The sequence below is a fragment of the Ooceraea biroi genome, chromosome 12, assembly GCF_003672135.1.
Source record: "Ooceraea biroi isolate clonal line C1 chromosome 12, Obir_v5.4, whole genome shotgun sequence".
Lineage (NCBI taxonomy): Eukaryota > Metazoa > Arthropoda > Insecta > Hymenoptera > Formicidae > Ooceraea > Ooceraea biroi.
The window spans coordinates 466029-481203 of NC_039517.1; the positions used below are offsets into that span (position 1 = coordinate 466029).

At 40.8% G+C, this 15175-nt stretch overlaps 1 protein-coding gene across 6 annotated transcripts in view; it reads right to left on the minus strand.

Moving 5' to 3' along the window:
- The window catches only part of LOC105278870 (synaptosomal-associated protein 25), a 38745-nt gene that overhangs the window by 8533 nt on the left and 15037 nt on the right, over positions 1-15175 (minus strand). For 3 of the 6 annotated variants that reach the window (XM_011338289.3, XM_011338292.3, XM_020031458.2), the window contains exons 4-6: positions 13756-13804; positions 2294-2411; positions 1736-2009 (exon numbers count right to left, since the gene is read on the minus strand). In XM_011338289.3, the coding sequence (XP_011336591.1) occupies positions 1736-2009; positions 2294-2411; positions 13756-13804 (441 nt within the window). Of the gene's footprint in view, positions 1-1735; positions 2010-2293; positions 2412-6068; positions 6118-7935; positions 7985-13755; positions 13805-15175 lie in introns of all 6 variants that reach the window. The other 3 variants (XM_011338293.3, XM_020031459.2, XM_011338294.3) reach the window with 2 other exon arrangements.

A 15175-nucleotide genomic window follows, 5' to 3' on the forward strand; every position in this document is an offset into this window, starting at 1 on the left:
TATATATATTAAGAGTGAAGAATTATATCTCGACGCGCACATGTTAAATCGACCTTTGATCCTTTTTAGGATTATGCTGCTACATTAAATTACACTTTATCGCGACCCCAGTGGACATGGCCTTTAAAGGGCTAGCGATCTTTGAACGATCAATATTTATCATCGATATCAAGGATTTTATTATTCGCGCGGATATTGTTATCCAGGAAGCGAAATTTTATTGATATTAACAGCGTTAAATAAATTAAAAAATAACAAAATTATTATCAAAAAAGAAGAAAAAAGAAATAAGTGCAAAGAAGAAGATCAATTGAGAGCAAATTTAATCTCAATAAATGAAGCTGAAGCTTGCAAAGTGAAATGTTAATTTATCGAATATCGATTATTGATTGCATAGTTAATTCGGGTTAATGTAAACGCCGTATTAGACATGCGGTAAAGTACGAGTTATGTAAACCGTAAAATCAATAAGCTTCAATAGCGCCCAGCATTGCAATAAGTGATGGCGGATAATTATTGAAGCATCATTACAGATGGATACGCATTGATCGTTCGAAGAAAATTTTATAGAACAAATTCTGTTTTTTTTCTTGTCTAGGATCTTACAGAGGATGGTAAAAATTCAGAAGTGACTACTACTGCGCGCTGTTTGCATGGGAGGAAAAATGAAAAGAAGCGCAGCGGAAGTGAACGAGAAGCGTCGTTGGGACACCTGGTTGAAATGGATTTGCATCACATGTAGTACTAGGAAGAGGAAGAAGAAGAGAAGAAAGGAATAAAAAATAGAAAAAATAGATAGAAATAGACAGAAAAAGAAAGAAGAAATGTAGAATTTGTGAAAAAAAAGAAGGAATGAGGAATGAATTGAAAAAGAGAAAGAAGGAATGGATAAAAGGACGGATAAAAAAGGGAGAAGGAAGGAGAGATTGATGAGCACATAAGAAAGCGAAAGCGACGACGAACGTCATGTGCATCGCTCTGAGCCTGTGCATTGTGACATAGAGATTCGCGCGAATATCGAGATACGTGTCAGCCTATCCAGTGATAGCTCAGCACACACGTGTAAACCATTGCCTCGATTCCTTTATTTAACAATTGACTGTAATTAGATTTATATTCCATTTATTTATGTCTACGACAAGTGGGAATATTTAACATAAAGCCAGTTACAAAATTGTTAAACTAGTTAATCTTTTTCATAAGAAGCTCAAATATTCAATCAATCCAGAATTCGAAATTTCAATGGATTAAACAAATATTGAAGTAATGGTATTATCAGCAAGTGCGCGCTGGACTCGAGTAATTCCATACTAAAGTACGCGTCAACGACTATCGCTTGATACTTCGGACTTACTGATTCTCAGTTTCACGCGATAATCCTACAGCCTCGGCCGAAGGAGTGTGGCATATCTTAAATAGCTCATCAATCCGTTAAATGAACATTCATCAATAAAAGATTCATCAGGGAAACTAGCGCAAATACCACGCGTTTGAATACCAGATTTCGCGGAGTAGTGTAATTGCACTTTGCACTCTTGCTCTCAACAAACATTGCGATTTTTCTCGTTGAAGATGCCACACTCTCTCGACGAAGGTTTGCAGCGTATCGACGTGCGGTGACGCGGGTACCCGAGTGGTTTAGAGCCATGCCAAATTGCCCGACTGCAGCTGGTGGTGCAGCATGGCGGACACGGTGCTGCATTCGCTCGCGAATACCTGTTCCCACCTCACTCACCTTACGATTGATCCTGTCGATCTGCCGATTCTGATTCTCGAGCTCGCTGCCCATATCGATCGCCATGTTCCTCAGGTTGCCGATCATCGTGTTCACTTGGCCCATGTTCTCCTCCATTTCCCCCTCACGTGCGTCGTTCGTGATCTTGGCGATGTAGCCTCCCTGCGGTCCCAAACCGTTACGATCGTCCATCACCCGCTGCGGCTGATTGTTCACGACCTTGCCGTCGTCGTTGCCCTTCCATGTGCCTTCATCCTCCTTGAAACTGGCGCCTCTGTGCGCGCAAGATCATCGCGACGTGGTTAGTAAAAGATTCATCGATCTCGAAGGAAGATTTATCGAACGTGACATTTAAATTGCAAAATCAGTGAGAAACTTCTTTGAAGAAATATTATTTGGAAGAAACAAATGAAAAATGCACTTTTGTTCAACCGCAGTTTACATTTCGCGTTTGTGTTTAATTATTGGATTTTCCTTTTAGGAAGAATAATGGCAATGCCAAAGAAAAAGGTAGCTGGAGAGAAAGAAAGAAGCGACGTTAAAATGATCGTGTCATACTTGTTACAGGGAAGAACGCAAAGGCCACAGCATTTCTCCATCCCAGTGAGATTCTTCTCAGCCTCTCTCATGTCGGCGTTGATCTGGTCCATGCCCTCCTCGATCCGGTCCAGTTGTTCTGTTTTGTTTTTCGTAGAGGAGTATAAACGTTAGTCAGCCGGTGATAAAACGGGCTTTAGTCGACGTGACTCAAAGGGGAAAGGGCAACCACGCGAGAAAGATCGTTACTCCTAATTGGGAACCATAGCAAGCGCTCTAAAAGCAAACTGAACTGAATCTGCTTTGGGGAGGTCTACCGATTTTGTTGGCAAAAGTGTACGTGATGTGTAATCAAGCCTTTCTCTAAAAGAAAAACGAAATGAAGAATCTCCAACCCCTCGCGGTGACCAGTCTCTAATTGTACTTTCCTTTTTATTTTACGTGCGCACTTCGATTGGCCAACATTAAACAATCTCACAATTCGCGATTTCCTTTATTAATTAACGTTTAGATCTCAGATTTTTCATTTTGCTTTTTTTCTCGTTGCTCTAGAATTGTTTATTCTTATCTCAATTACTAAAACTCGATTTACAGTGGCGTTTCGACGACCACAAAGTCAAGAGCCACTGCGAAGAGTCGGAGATCGACAACTCGTGTGGATTTAAGCAGCTCAGAATATTCTCGGAAACTTTTACTGCGAGCGTAACAAGGTAACGTAATCAAGCGGTCGCCGACTAAAAAAATAAAGAGCGCGGGTGCATTGCCCAATCCTCTTTTCGCTATCTAATTTAATTTCCTGGGAAGGGTAAGCGACAGAGATTCGCTAAAACCCTCGCTTCTCCAAGGAAAAGGGTGCCCCTTTCTTAATCTTCCGAATTTCCGTACATCTCTTATCTCGCTCTTTGTCTTCCGTATTAGGAAACCGACGGAAGAAAAGTCACGTCTCGGTGAAATACGCGAAAATTCGATAGAAAATCGAGATTGGCCTTAAGTTATCCAGACGTTTATCAATAGGAACGAGAAGGAATGCGAGCACCCTTTTCCTTCCCTTTTTCAAGCAACTGCGTTCGATTTTGTATTCTATCGCGGGGGATCAATCGAACGGATCGATATCATCAATGGAATCCATTGTTCCAATTAACGTGGATGCGTCATTCGCTTATGCGGTCGAATAATAAAATGAAGTTTTAAATGTTTAACAATAACTGCAAAAGTCATGAATGGAAAAGCTTGGACTACGCGTAATCGCGCATTTTAAGATGTTCATCAAATTCTACAATTGCGAACAGCATAGAAACATGATTGTTAACTAATTCAAGGTGCTAAAGAGAATTATTATTGTTATTAAAAAATATAAATGTTGAGAAAGAGAAGCATCCGCTCGATGGAGTCCCCGATTTTGCACAAAATGAAATGCGACGGTTTCTCGTTTGACGTTCCTGCATCGGGTGGGTGGGTTGTTTTGTCATGTGCCTGTTGGGCATGTGCAGTGAATTGGTTTCTCACATGAGCGAGTTGGTGAGAGTCAGCTAGGTAGGTATACAGGCTATCCCAAAACTAGTCAATTTTCATTCAGGTTTCTTTACTGCAATTTGGCGGAAATTCTTATATCTTCAATATGTACTACATCTATTACTTTAACTTAAAATAATAATAAAAAAAAATTTTAAAAAGAAAAATTCCCAAATACGTCAAAGAGAAGCCTTTCGCGATTTACCAAACAGCTGATAAAAGAAATTTCGGGACACTCTGTACTCTTTGTGCGGTGCTCACGGGTTTGGCTACGATACACAATGGGTACGAGTTCATCCACAAAAAGATAATTCATGTAGGCCGACAGTATGTGTGATCGTTGTGACACGGATAATAGCAGGTGTCCAATTTGACGCCGATAAATGACATGTTGACGTTCGGCTCGTCGAAATGTCCGATTCGTTCTGCGTCTCCCCCGTGACTTGTGTTTCACGACGAAGGAATAATCGCAAGGGCGAAGGTGAATAAACGCGCGCGAGATCGCTCTGCGGGGTGCTCATGTGGAGTATACAAGTGTATACGCGCGGCGAGGGGTGGATTGTCCGGAGGGTGCGAAAGTCCGCGAATGCTGTACGTGTCGTGGAAACCTCGGCTTGTCTTGTTCTGTTCTTTTGTGGATATTCGCCTTTCGCGCCGCACAGTTCTATTAAAGATTATTGATATATTAATAATATTTAATATCAATGTACAATTATAATAAATGGAATGTAAAATGGGCCAGTCGGAATTTAATATTTATGTACAGCGTATGATCCATGCACATGGCTCTATTTAACATGTTTAATATTTTAATAATGATAAATTGATTTAATCAAATCTTTAATTGCAATTGCTTCCACTTTTTTTATTTTTTAGACAAAACAAGGTTTTCGATATTTTGGAAATTTATCTTCCGGGTTAAACTATTCGATGATATTTTGTAATTCAATCTATTCAGTTTTTTACTCTTTACATTCATCTGCTTCCCTTCTTTTTAGATATTGCGTAAATTTATCTTTTAAAAAAATACAAAGAAATATACAGCAGCTTCCCTAGATATATAATATATTATAAATTTAATATAATTATGATATATCATAGACATAAATTTGTAAATTTGTAACTTGTGCAACTTTATGATATCAAAAATCGTGCGGCGCGGGCGAATTCAACAGGATTTCAAGTAACAACTGTGAAGGGGAGAATCGTGGGGCGACGGGAACTAGTTAAAAGGAAATCGGAAAAATTGGCGAGGGGAGACGAGATTGGAGTCACGGAAGAAATAAGTATCGTGACGATAGTATCAGTAGTACGCAGTGTGAAGAAAAAAGAGAAAGAGAAAATAGTATAGACTGTAGTAAGTGAATGAAGCCCGAGGAAGCTGAAGAGAAGAGAAAAAGAGAGGAAGAAAGAAAGAAAGATTAGAGATGGAAAGAAGGGCGGAAGAGAGAACCAAAGAAGCGCGCGGGGAAGAATCAAAGAGTCAGCTGAAGAAAAACAGAAAACAACGCACTTGAGCACTGAGGGCGAAATGTAAGTGAACGGTATAACGATAGTCTGAGTGCTGTTGAGTAGTATATATTTAGAGAGAGAGAGATACTCGATTAGTATACCCGGTCAGTATATATCTCATCGTCGATAATACATAATCTGGAGTTCTGTTCCTTCCCACTGGTCTCTTGTTTTATCTCGGGGGATGGTCTGTATGTGCAGGGTTACGAGAGCGCACGAAACACGCGGCGAGACTTTGAAGCGACAGGGACGACGCGAGCGAGTTTTGAGTTTTGAATCTCTTTTTGCTTCCGCTCGACGATCATCGTGCCGCGTGCATCGCCGCGTATTTTACAACGAATAAGAAGAGCATCATTCGCGTACATCGCTTCGACTTTCTCCCGCTACAAATTGACCGCGATTGAAAATAATGAAAGTACCGAACTTTCAGCGATCAACGAGCAACAATTTGCGCTAAATGAATTTTGGAAACGCGTAATGAGATCGCAGGTATTTATAGCGATGAAATCGCGATGGATGAGTAATACTATTCTTATCCATCGCGTGCGCACCATTACGTATTATATACATATATATAACATGTACTGTTAGACTGTGATTTATATTGTCGTTTTGATCGCTTCTGTGTCGTGCCAGCGTCGGGACCAGTTTGACTGCAGCAGGAGAGCTTCGCCGGGGTTCCCCGTTTTCACTTTTCTAATTACTTTTCTCTCTTACTTTTTCGCGAGGGACTTTGTTGTTTATCGTTAGAGGCTAGAGTGAAGTGGCTTACCGCCTTGCTCGTCCAGCATTACGAGGGATTTCATCCCGACCTCGTGGCTCTAAACAGGCAACCGACAGGCAATCAACGGCGTGTTAAACATGGAGGATAAGTCAAGTCGCCGTCGGGACGCTCCCTCGCCTCGCTCCGCGGCGGTTCACTACCCCCCCCCCCCAAAATGCTCGGAAATCCCATCCCTTGTCCACCGCGATATTCAGCAATATACCAACGCGAGGAGAAATGAGAGCTCGGGACAGACGTAAAAGACAAAGATAATGAGAGACAGACAGAAAGAATGATCAAGAGAGAGAAAGAGAGAGAAATGAAAGAATGTCGGAGCGGCGAGAGGGCGCGGACGACGAGTTTTAGTCCTCAACTAATTAATCTATAATGATCATCTATAATGATATTAGAAGATGGCTGGAGGAATGGATGGGCAGACTGATGGATGAGGATATGACGATGTAACGATCAACGGTTGCTACGAAATATCGATAATGGATAAAGAGTTGGAGTTCAATAATGATAAATGTTAAAAGAATAAATACAAAAGTGAAGAAATGTTTATGAGGTATATGAAAGAAGATGATACTTCGTTAAATAAATATAGAATAAAAAATAAATGAAAATGGAGTTTGCACCACTTCCGTATCAAAAGAATAGTGGCGCATCATGAATGTTAATGAATTGTCGCACTCATGAAATCTATCTATTTGTTCATATGTACATAAACATTCTACTTTCAATTAATATGTATAATATATATAATTAATATATATAATTAATATATATATATCTAATTAACATAATCGATGAATAACAACACGTTGCAATCGTATAAAATATAATTTATGAAAAATAAAGAAATCATTTATCTTTCTACATTAAAAAAAAATCAAACTCACGTAAAGGACGAATGCAGTGCCTGCATCCAAGATGTACAACTATTCATTCTATTCTAGTTTATTTCACCACGTATGTTAAATTTTATCAAATCAAATAAATTCGAATTCACGGACAAACGTAAACCTTGATTTAATTATTAATAATTAAGTAATTACGAAATAATTAAAATGGCTCGTTAATTTTTCATCCTTCAGTGACGCTGCGAGTGCGAAATATCGTACCTCCGAGTACAAACGACTGATGACGTGTCTCGAGAAGAAGTAGATGGACACACATCAGAGCGAAGCAAAGCTAAAAAGGTAGGCAAGAAAGACAAAGAGGGAGACAAAAATACAGAAGAGAAAGATAAGAAGAGGCAACACGGAACATCCCTTCCCGAGAAGGGAGGACGCTTCCTTTCCCCTTCCGAGGGATATCTCGTGCGCACACTTGTAGACATCGACAGAGCGTCATGCCGCTGAAAGACACAAGTATCGGAGACCTTGGTATCGAAGGGGGTGGGATCGAGGAAGAAAAGATTGGCGGGGATGGAGTGGCAAATGGGGTGTCGTCGGGTGTTCTAGATAAGAGCCTATAAAAGCGGTATAACGTTGTCTGCTGAAGTGGCTGACGAAGTCGACGACGGAACGTTCGCTGTTCAACCGTGAGGAAGGAGTTGAAGGGTAACGCAAAACGTTCGTCAGGTCAGACTCGGCAGGTAACGAAGGGGGCGCGCACGGTAATCGCTCTGTCCTTCGCTTCGCGTTTTTTTTCGCTTTTTTTCCGTCAGCTCTTTCTCCGCTTTTCCTGCTTCTTTTTTTTTATAAGGGATTTTACACATCTTTGTACACGTTTGTATATTTATGTATAATAATCATCGAACTGTCGCACATCGCGCTCGCTCATTCTTTGCAAGAGAGAGAGAGAGAGAGAGAGAGAGAGACAGAGACAGAGACAGTGACTTATTGCTGGTTGATACTGGGAGACTGCTTACCGCCTTGGTGGTCTAACATCGTCAGAGTGTTCGCTCCGATCTCCTCGGTCTACGACAGGGTCGAAGGTGCCACACATTAACGGAAACGAAAGAATCGTTTTTCTCAGTGGATGATGTGCAAGAATTGTAACTGCGAAATTAAATAACAAGACAAGAAAGCAACAAGATCGCACGGGCACGTCCCGTCCGGCCGAAAGCGATGATTCTGCGCAAGAGCCCAAACGTTATCTCATTTTTCGTAAAGCAGGATGTGGCCTGCGTGCGATTAATTAACGTGACTATCGTAACAATTCGTGTCTACTCGTTCTGCGCAGCTTTTTATCGCAAGTTACTTCATCATCGTGGAAAAGGAACATTCAGAAAATCGCGTTCTTAGACAAAACGTGCCGCGTAACGAGCGAATAATAATAATACTCATCAGAATTAGATAAACAGATAATAACTAAAAGTAATAATAATAACAAAAAGAAATAATAGTAATAAATAACGGTAACAAATAGATTAAAAATAGTAGAAATAATAACATTAATAATAATAATAATCACGAAGTCCAGAGGCAGCTCACGATCATGTTGTCAAAATATTATACGTACATGATCCTGATCGCAATAATCATCGTAATCATAATCGCTCACTCCCCTTTAGAAGCCGGTTGCAATCATTTTGTTTAATTATTCTTAATCATTCTTTATATTAATATTATGTCATTCTCACGCGAGTTAATTGGAAATACATTTATTTTATTTTAAATCAAAAATATTAAATTTTAAATAAGTTACACCTTGATCAATTAAATTACACTTCAATTAAAAAATAATTTTAATTGAATTTTTGTCACGTATTACAATCACGTGCAATCAGTTACGATAGCAACCGGTCTCCGCGTTCCGCTATTTACATCAGAAATCATAGGCAAAAGAATGGAGAGAGAAAGAGACAGATAATAACGATGACACGATGTCGATATTAGAAGCGATGACGAGACTGATGATGAAACGATCTAATGAAACACTAATGAGCGAGATGCGCCGACGATATAAACGTTTTTCATTGTCTCGCGAGCAACAGCCAGATATGAACACTGAGATCTAGATCACCAGAGTGCGTCAGACTATCTCCGTGATTAGCCTAAAGAAAAATAATTTCCTTCCCCCCCAAAAAAACCGTTAAATGATTTTAACACACATGTACTTACAACTCGTGGCAAAAGTACAAAAATTACAAGTGAGAAAAAATACATTAAGGAATCCGAACTTTATCGAAGAAAATTTGAACGTCTGGAACTCCCGGATTTATCCCCGACGATGGGCGCCGGTGCATCTCTCGAGCGTCGAACGCGTTTCCAGCTGGTCCAGCCGGAGATAACGAAATCTGCGATAATGACGACGATGTATCACGTAGCAGTGGAATACACCGCTAATTAGCCTCATGATTAATTGGCGATTAGCGCGATGGGCGCGATCGCGCCGAGCGGAGTTTCTCTGTGGCGTTTCGCTTTCGTTTTTTCTCGTTCGTTCGTTCATTTCGTCCCGTGGTCTCGGATTGGGCGATTCTTTTTTTTTCAATTTGATATACTATATATGTATATATGTACACATGGTCCTTCTCCTGATGATATACCGCGTACATACATTTCGGCCAGCGGCTCGAGATCAAAGCGGGGACAGTATCTACCTTGGTAAGACGACGGCCGACAGAGAGTAGTTGCACGTTCGATGTAGAGATCGCAACCAAGGAGAGATACAGATATATACGGAGCCAGAAGAAGAGGACAGTGAGAAAGAGATTCAAGTAAAACAGAAAAGAAATAAAAAAAAAACATGTCACGACAGACAGACAGATATCTACCGTCACAAGCGTTTACGAGTCAATGGGGGTATACTTAGAGTATACTTTTTTCGTATGTATACTAGATAGACAAAAACACCTTAATATATGAACATATATATGTATAGAAAGTAATATATATATATATATATAAATTATATATATAATTTATTTATTTTTATATATATATATGTATGCATAATAGAGAGATATATCTTTTACACGTAGACTGAAAGCGACACAGCTAGAAGCTTTTCGCGAGTGTGGCTACGGATACTAGCGTATGGTAAAAAGAGAGAAATATAAGTACACAGTTCAGAATTACACAACGTGTGTGTGTATCTTGTGAAATGGGATCGATCGGGCTAATTGCAGCATGAGCGTGACACCGCGATACTTTTGATAATTAATGACACGTTTGATAATTAACGAGGAAGCTGACGCCATAATAAGAAGATTGCTCGCGCATCAATCGCACCGCAATAATTGCATTTAGACCTGTCCTACAATAAGTCGTATGTCTAGTCGTTTTTGATTAATTCAATATTAATAGAATATTTTTCATGTACTTTTGAAACACGATTGTCGGCTGCATTGAAACGTTTCAACAAGCAGCTATACATATACTTCATTATTTACACTGACTACGGTTCAGTTCCACATGCTCCAAATACTTCAAAACATCTTCTTTTCTTCTTGTTATTTGAGAAAAGATAGAAATGTTCTGAAGCATTTAAAACGTCAACTGGACACTGCAGCCACTGTGTTCCTTTATTAAAAAGCAACTCTGACGCGAAAATTCAAAGACAATAAAAGATATACAATATAATATAGATATACAATGATTAGTTTTCTCTTTCCGTATTAACTGTAATTTTTTCAGGGTCACAAGCTGTAATCAGTACAAATCGCTGTCGAAAGAATAAACTCGTTCACAAATAAAGCTCACAATTGAATCATTTGATAAGAAATAAAATTTAAACCGAATATACAATCGGCAAAATATTCGAGTATGCCTTGAGATCGGTCAACAACATTAGGACTGAAAAGCACTTATCCTCATAAATTGGAAAATCGACAATGTGAATAGCTTCGTCCGCAATTTAAGCGTATTATTCTGTTCAATTTGTTAATCGCTGGACGATACTGGGCGTCAACGTGATAGACAATTCTGATTCCGACAACGTGGTCGCGGACGCAAGATAAAGAATCCGATAAACGGAAATTGATTGAAAGTTAAAATACAAACAAACGAAAATATAAAATCAAGAATAAAACGTAACAGAAGTTGAACCGAAAATTGTCACGTTTTCAGGTTTTCAACCGTCTCAATTATCCCGATACGTCTCTGTCTGCGTAAAACTAACAACGTTTCATTAGGGTAGTGAGACTGCATTCAAATACGCTTCAAATTTCATCGCACCACGGGGTAGAAAAGGCCGTGGAGGACAAATTCGGAAGCGTAAGAGAACATTCTCATCGTTTCCATCAAACGACGTTATCGTATCTTACTACACGCGAATGTATTATGTCTAACATGAGAATGTATCCCGTCCAGATAGAGGAGAACCCTAAGAGATTTTATAGAGATCAGGAAAAGAAGGGTACAAGTGGGAAAGGACATGGTACGTGTATGTGTGTGTGAAAGACACTATAAAGAGACTACACATACAGAGAAAGGCGAGGGCTAGGAAAAATGGAAAGAAAATGACTACGATCGTGGTTGCATCGTGGTCATTTTGTTCCCATGCGTACAGCTGTTAATGTACACGTAACAGTGATTCGATCTCGTCAAGCGATTTATACAACATCCAACGGTTTACACGAAATGACAATTTACAGGAACGTGAACAGAAGAAAAATAAACTGTCAATTGTATCAATCTATTTAAAAAAAAATCTGCTAATAAGAACCCTAATGAAGGAAGATGAGAGACTCAAGAATTCTACAAGTCGACAGAAAAACGATACAGACAGTAGGAAAGCATATGTATACTGACGAGAGACTGTGAGCAAGGGTTTGATGAAGAATAACAGACTGTTGGATTGTTGTGCATGAGTCGTTTTGCGTTTCAATGCCGGCGAACAGCGGCAACGATAGCAGCAGCTAGCAGCGATGACACTGATTTTATTTTCAGACAGACAGGTCCATTTTCATCCCACATTCGCGGACGTTGCAGCCGGTATATATCGTGAGGATTTTCCCTGCCACCGGGTTTTTAATGTCGCACCGATGCGGGAGATATATGGTGAGAAAAAGAGGAAGAAGAGAGAAAGTGCCACGTAAAAATGGACCGGGACAGTTCGCGTCGTGGTTGCACGTGGAGGAATCGCGTCGTGTCGGGTCATGTCGGGAAAAGTTCCGCCGGTTTTCCACGCACTCCATCCGGGGAAATTAAACGAACGTGAAAAGTGCAGTTTTCAATCTCTCTAACGAGAGTCGCGAGGAGTTTACGCGTGAAGAGAGGCACAACTGCGAACTCCAGAACTGTTCCATGAATTGTGATTGAAATTTGGAAGAAATTTAATTCTCGATAATGCGTCGAGTTGCACCGGTAAAACTTTACAAAGTTATTATTCACGTTCTCTTGCGGTTCTCCGTTTGCAAAACGGGCGGAAAGCTTCCTTCCGTCGACGATCCAGGACGCAATCGTAATGGTGTAATGGTAACAAGTAGTAACGTTAGTAATATTAGCAGTATATATCAGTAGTGTCAGTGATAGCGATGGGTGTAGTAATTAGTAGTAAACGTAGTAAATCCGCCAGTAATTGTATATTGCGGTTTGCAATTGTGCAGTGGCAGTTGGCTGTCAACTTCCCTCTGAATTTCATCCCTTAGCTCATCTCGGGCGCGGAACGATCTTCGAGACTACCCTAAATGAAACTGGGCTCACGCTGCGCTTAACTTCTCGCACTGGAATGACGTGCTACGTACATCGTTTGTTATCTGCTTCTAAAGTGGGAATGACGTGCTACACACGTCACTTGTTATCTGCTTTTACAGTGAGACGTGCTATGACTGATCTTACTGTTCTCTATTATTAATAAAGAGCTTTACTACACCGTTAATCTTATCTATATTTAGCCAAATAATGCAACTTGTTTATGCAGCTTGTTTAAAATTTATGGAAATAGTTTCAAGTAACAGCTCGCTTCAAATTATTTGGACGGGTTCGTCATGGATGTCTGTTAATTAATTTCCAGCGCAAGAGGTTAATCGTGTCGTTAAACCGCATTAGGTTTATTACGAGCGACTTCGAGCACATCGAATCACCGGCATGCATTGGTCGGCGACGCCGAGGTCAATATCGGAAATTGATCTGGCTTTCGTGCACGTGTTACAAGGAAGAATCGGGCATTCCGCGTCCGAGCCGGGGAAACGACGATGATTAAAATCAAATTGACCCTCGCGAAATTATTGCGTGCAATCGAATTTTCACGGGAGAATTTTGGGGGTTCCGTGACATTTCATGGGGGGGAAAAAGTTCGAAGTTTCGTGAACGTGTCCGCATTTGCGAGATTATCGAGCGGTTCGCGTAACATTTGTCGCACTTGGAACACCGAATATCCGGCGCATGCATCGACCGTAATTACGGGGTGGTTCGGCGGGGGTGGTGGGCCTATATCCGTAATATCTCTCGGGCCCGGGCAGAACTGAGTGTATAATGGAGCAATTTCCGGCCTCAGTTAGCGGCTACAGCCCGGCGTTTCGAACATTTCGAACGTCAACTGCCGAATCGATCATCGCGTTCTGATCCACGCGTGTGCACGCGCGTGTGCGCACTCAGTGTGAGGGCACCCTCGCGGATACTACCCTCTCCGTGAATGCGTGTGGACGAGAACGATGTGTGTTAATCGTAAAAAAAGTGAGTGCACTCGCGAGACACTACAGTGATTGGTTCCCTCGTTCCGTCACCTCCTACCCTCGTTTCTGCTTTTTTTTTCTTTTTCTTTTACGGCAGTCACTTAATTGCTAACAAGCGGATTCACTCACCTCCCTGGTCGTCGAGTGCGACCAGAGTGCGGATGCCAGCCTCCTTGCTCTACGACAGATAGAGGCAGCACAACACAGACAACCACCACCAGTGTTAGAGAGCGAAAGATAGAGAAAGAAAGATAAAGAGAGATAGATGATAGAGAGAAAGAGAAAAAGAGAGAGAGAGAAAGAGAGAGTAGTATATCTTCCTTTACTCTTTCTTTGCTTTTAGTAAGTAAGTATATAGTAGTAATATTAGTAGTATATTAGTATATAGTAGTCAGGTATATAGACAGAGGTATATATGTACGGACAAGTCGGTGGTGGGTACTGGGGGTAAGCAAGACAAGAGGTGGACATTGTTGACCGGACATGTTGGGGTGGTGGCGCGCGAGAGAAGATAGAGAGAGAGAGAGAAAGAGAGTGGGACAAAGAGAGTGAGAAATAGCCTCTCTCGTTTTCTTTCCTTTTTTTTCTCCAGAGTCCCCTCCCTTAAAGAGTTATTTTACTTTTCCCTTCTTTCCTTCTGCCACGGACGACGCCGCGGCGCGCCGTTCGGCTCGCCATATGTACTGTTTTTATAAATATATATTTATATATATATTTGTCGTTTTAATCATGTATATCGCATATGCTGTACGCGACTTGCCCGCGACGCAGAGACAAGTGGGCAGAGACGTGTCAGGCCGATAAACGATTGGAAAAGAAAGTATTTGGGCCCGGTCGAAGATATCTCGTCGAACGCGGTGCGACCGTACGAACGTGTCGGCATGTTGTTGCTTGTTGTTGATGTTGTTCTTGTTCTTGATGTTGTATCGGTCAATAACGATGTTGTAGTTGTTGTTGATGTTGTAGTTGTTGTAGATGTTGTTCCTGTCGCTACAATTGTCGTCGCCGTTGTTGTTGTTGTTATTGTTGTGCGTTTTTTACTTATCTATTGTTGTTTTCATTTTTGGGACGGACATCTTCCTTCCGACAAAGCGTGCATTGTTTTTTTTGTCTTGTCTTTAAGTCTTTCATTTTTGTTTAATTTCTTTCTTTTTTTTGTTCGTTCTGGCTTTGTTTTTTGTAATACACTACGAGTTTGGACTGGACAATTCTGATTCCGTGATCGTCATCGATCGTTCCTGCGGAATCCTCCTTTTGAACGGAGGAGACAGGAAAGATCGAGCGCGATCGAGGAAACCTATGCCTGCAAGTGTCTTTTTTTTTCTCCGGGCGATAAGTGGAAATTTTACATCCAATAACGAAAAGAGCGGTACAGTAGAGTGTAGGTAGAGGTACACCGCAGGATACAGAGCAGAGTATACACTTCCATTGAGAAAGAACCAATGCGCAAGGCAAGTCACGGACCCCGCGGGGCCCCTTTGAGTCACGAATGTGCCGCATATCGATTAAAGAGTTGACAAAAGAAAATAAAATTTGTCCAATTTTTATA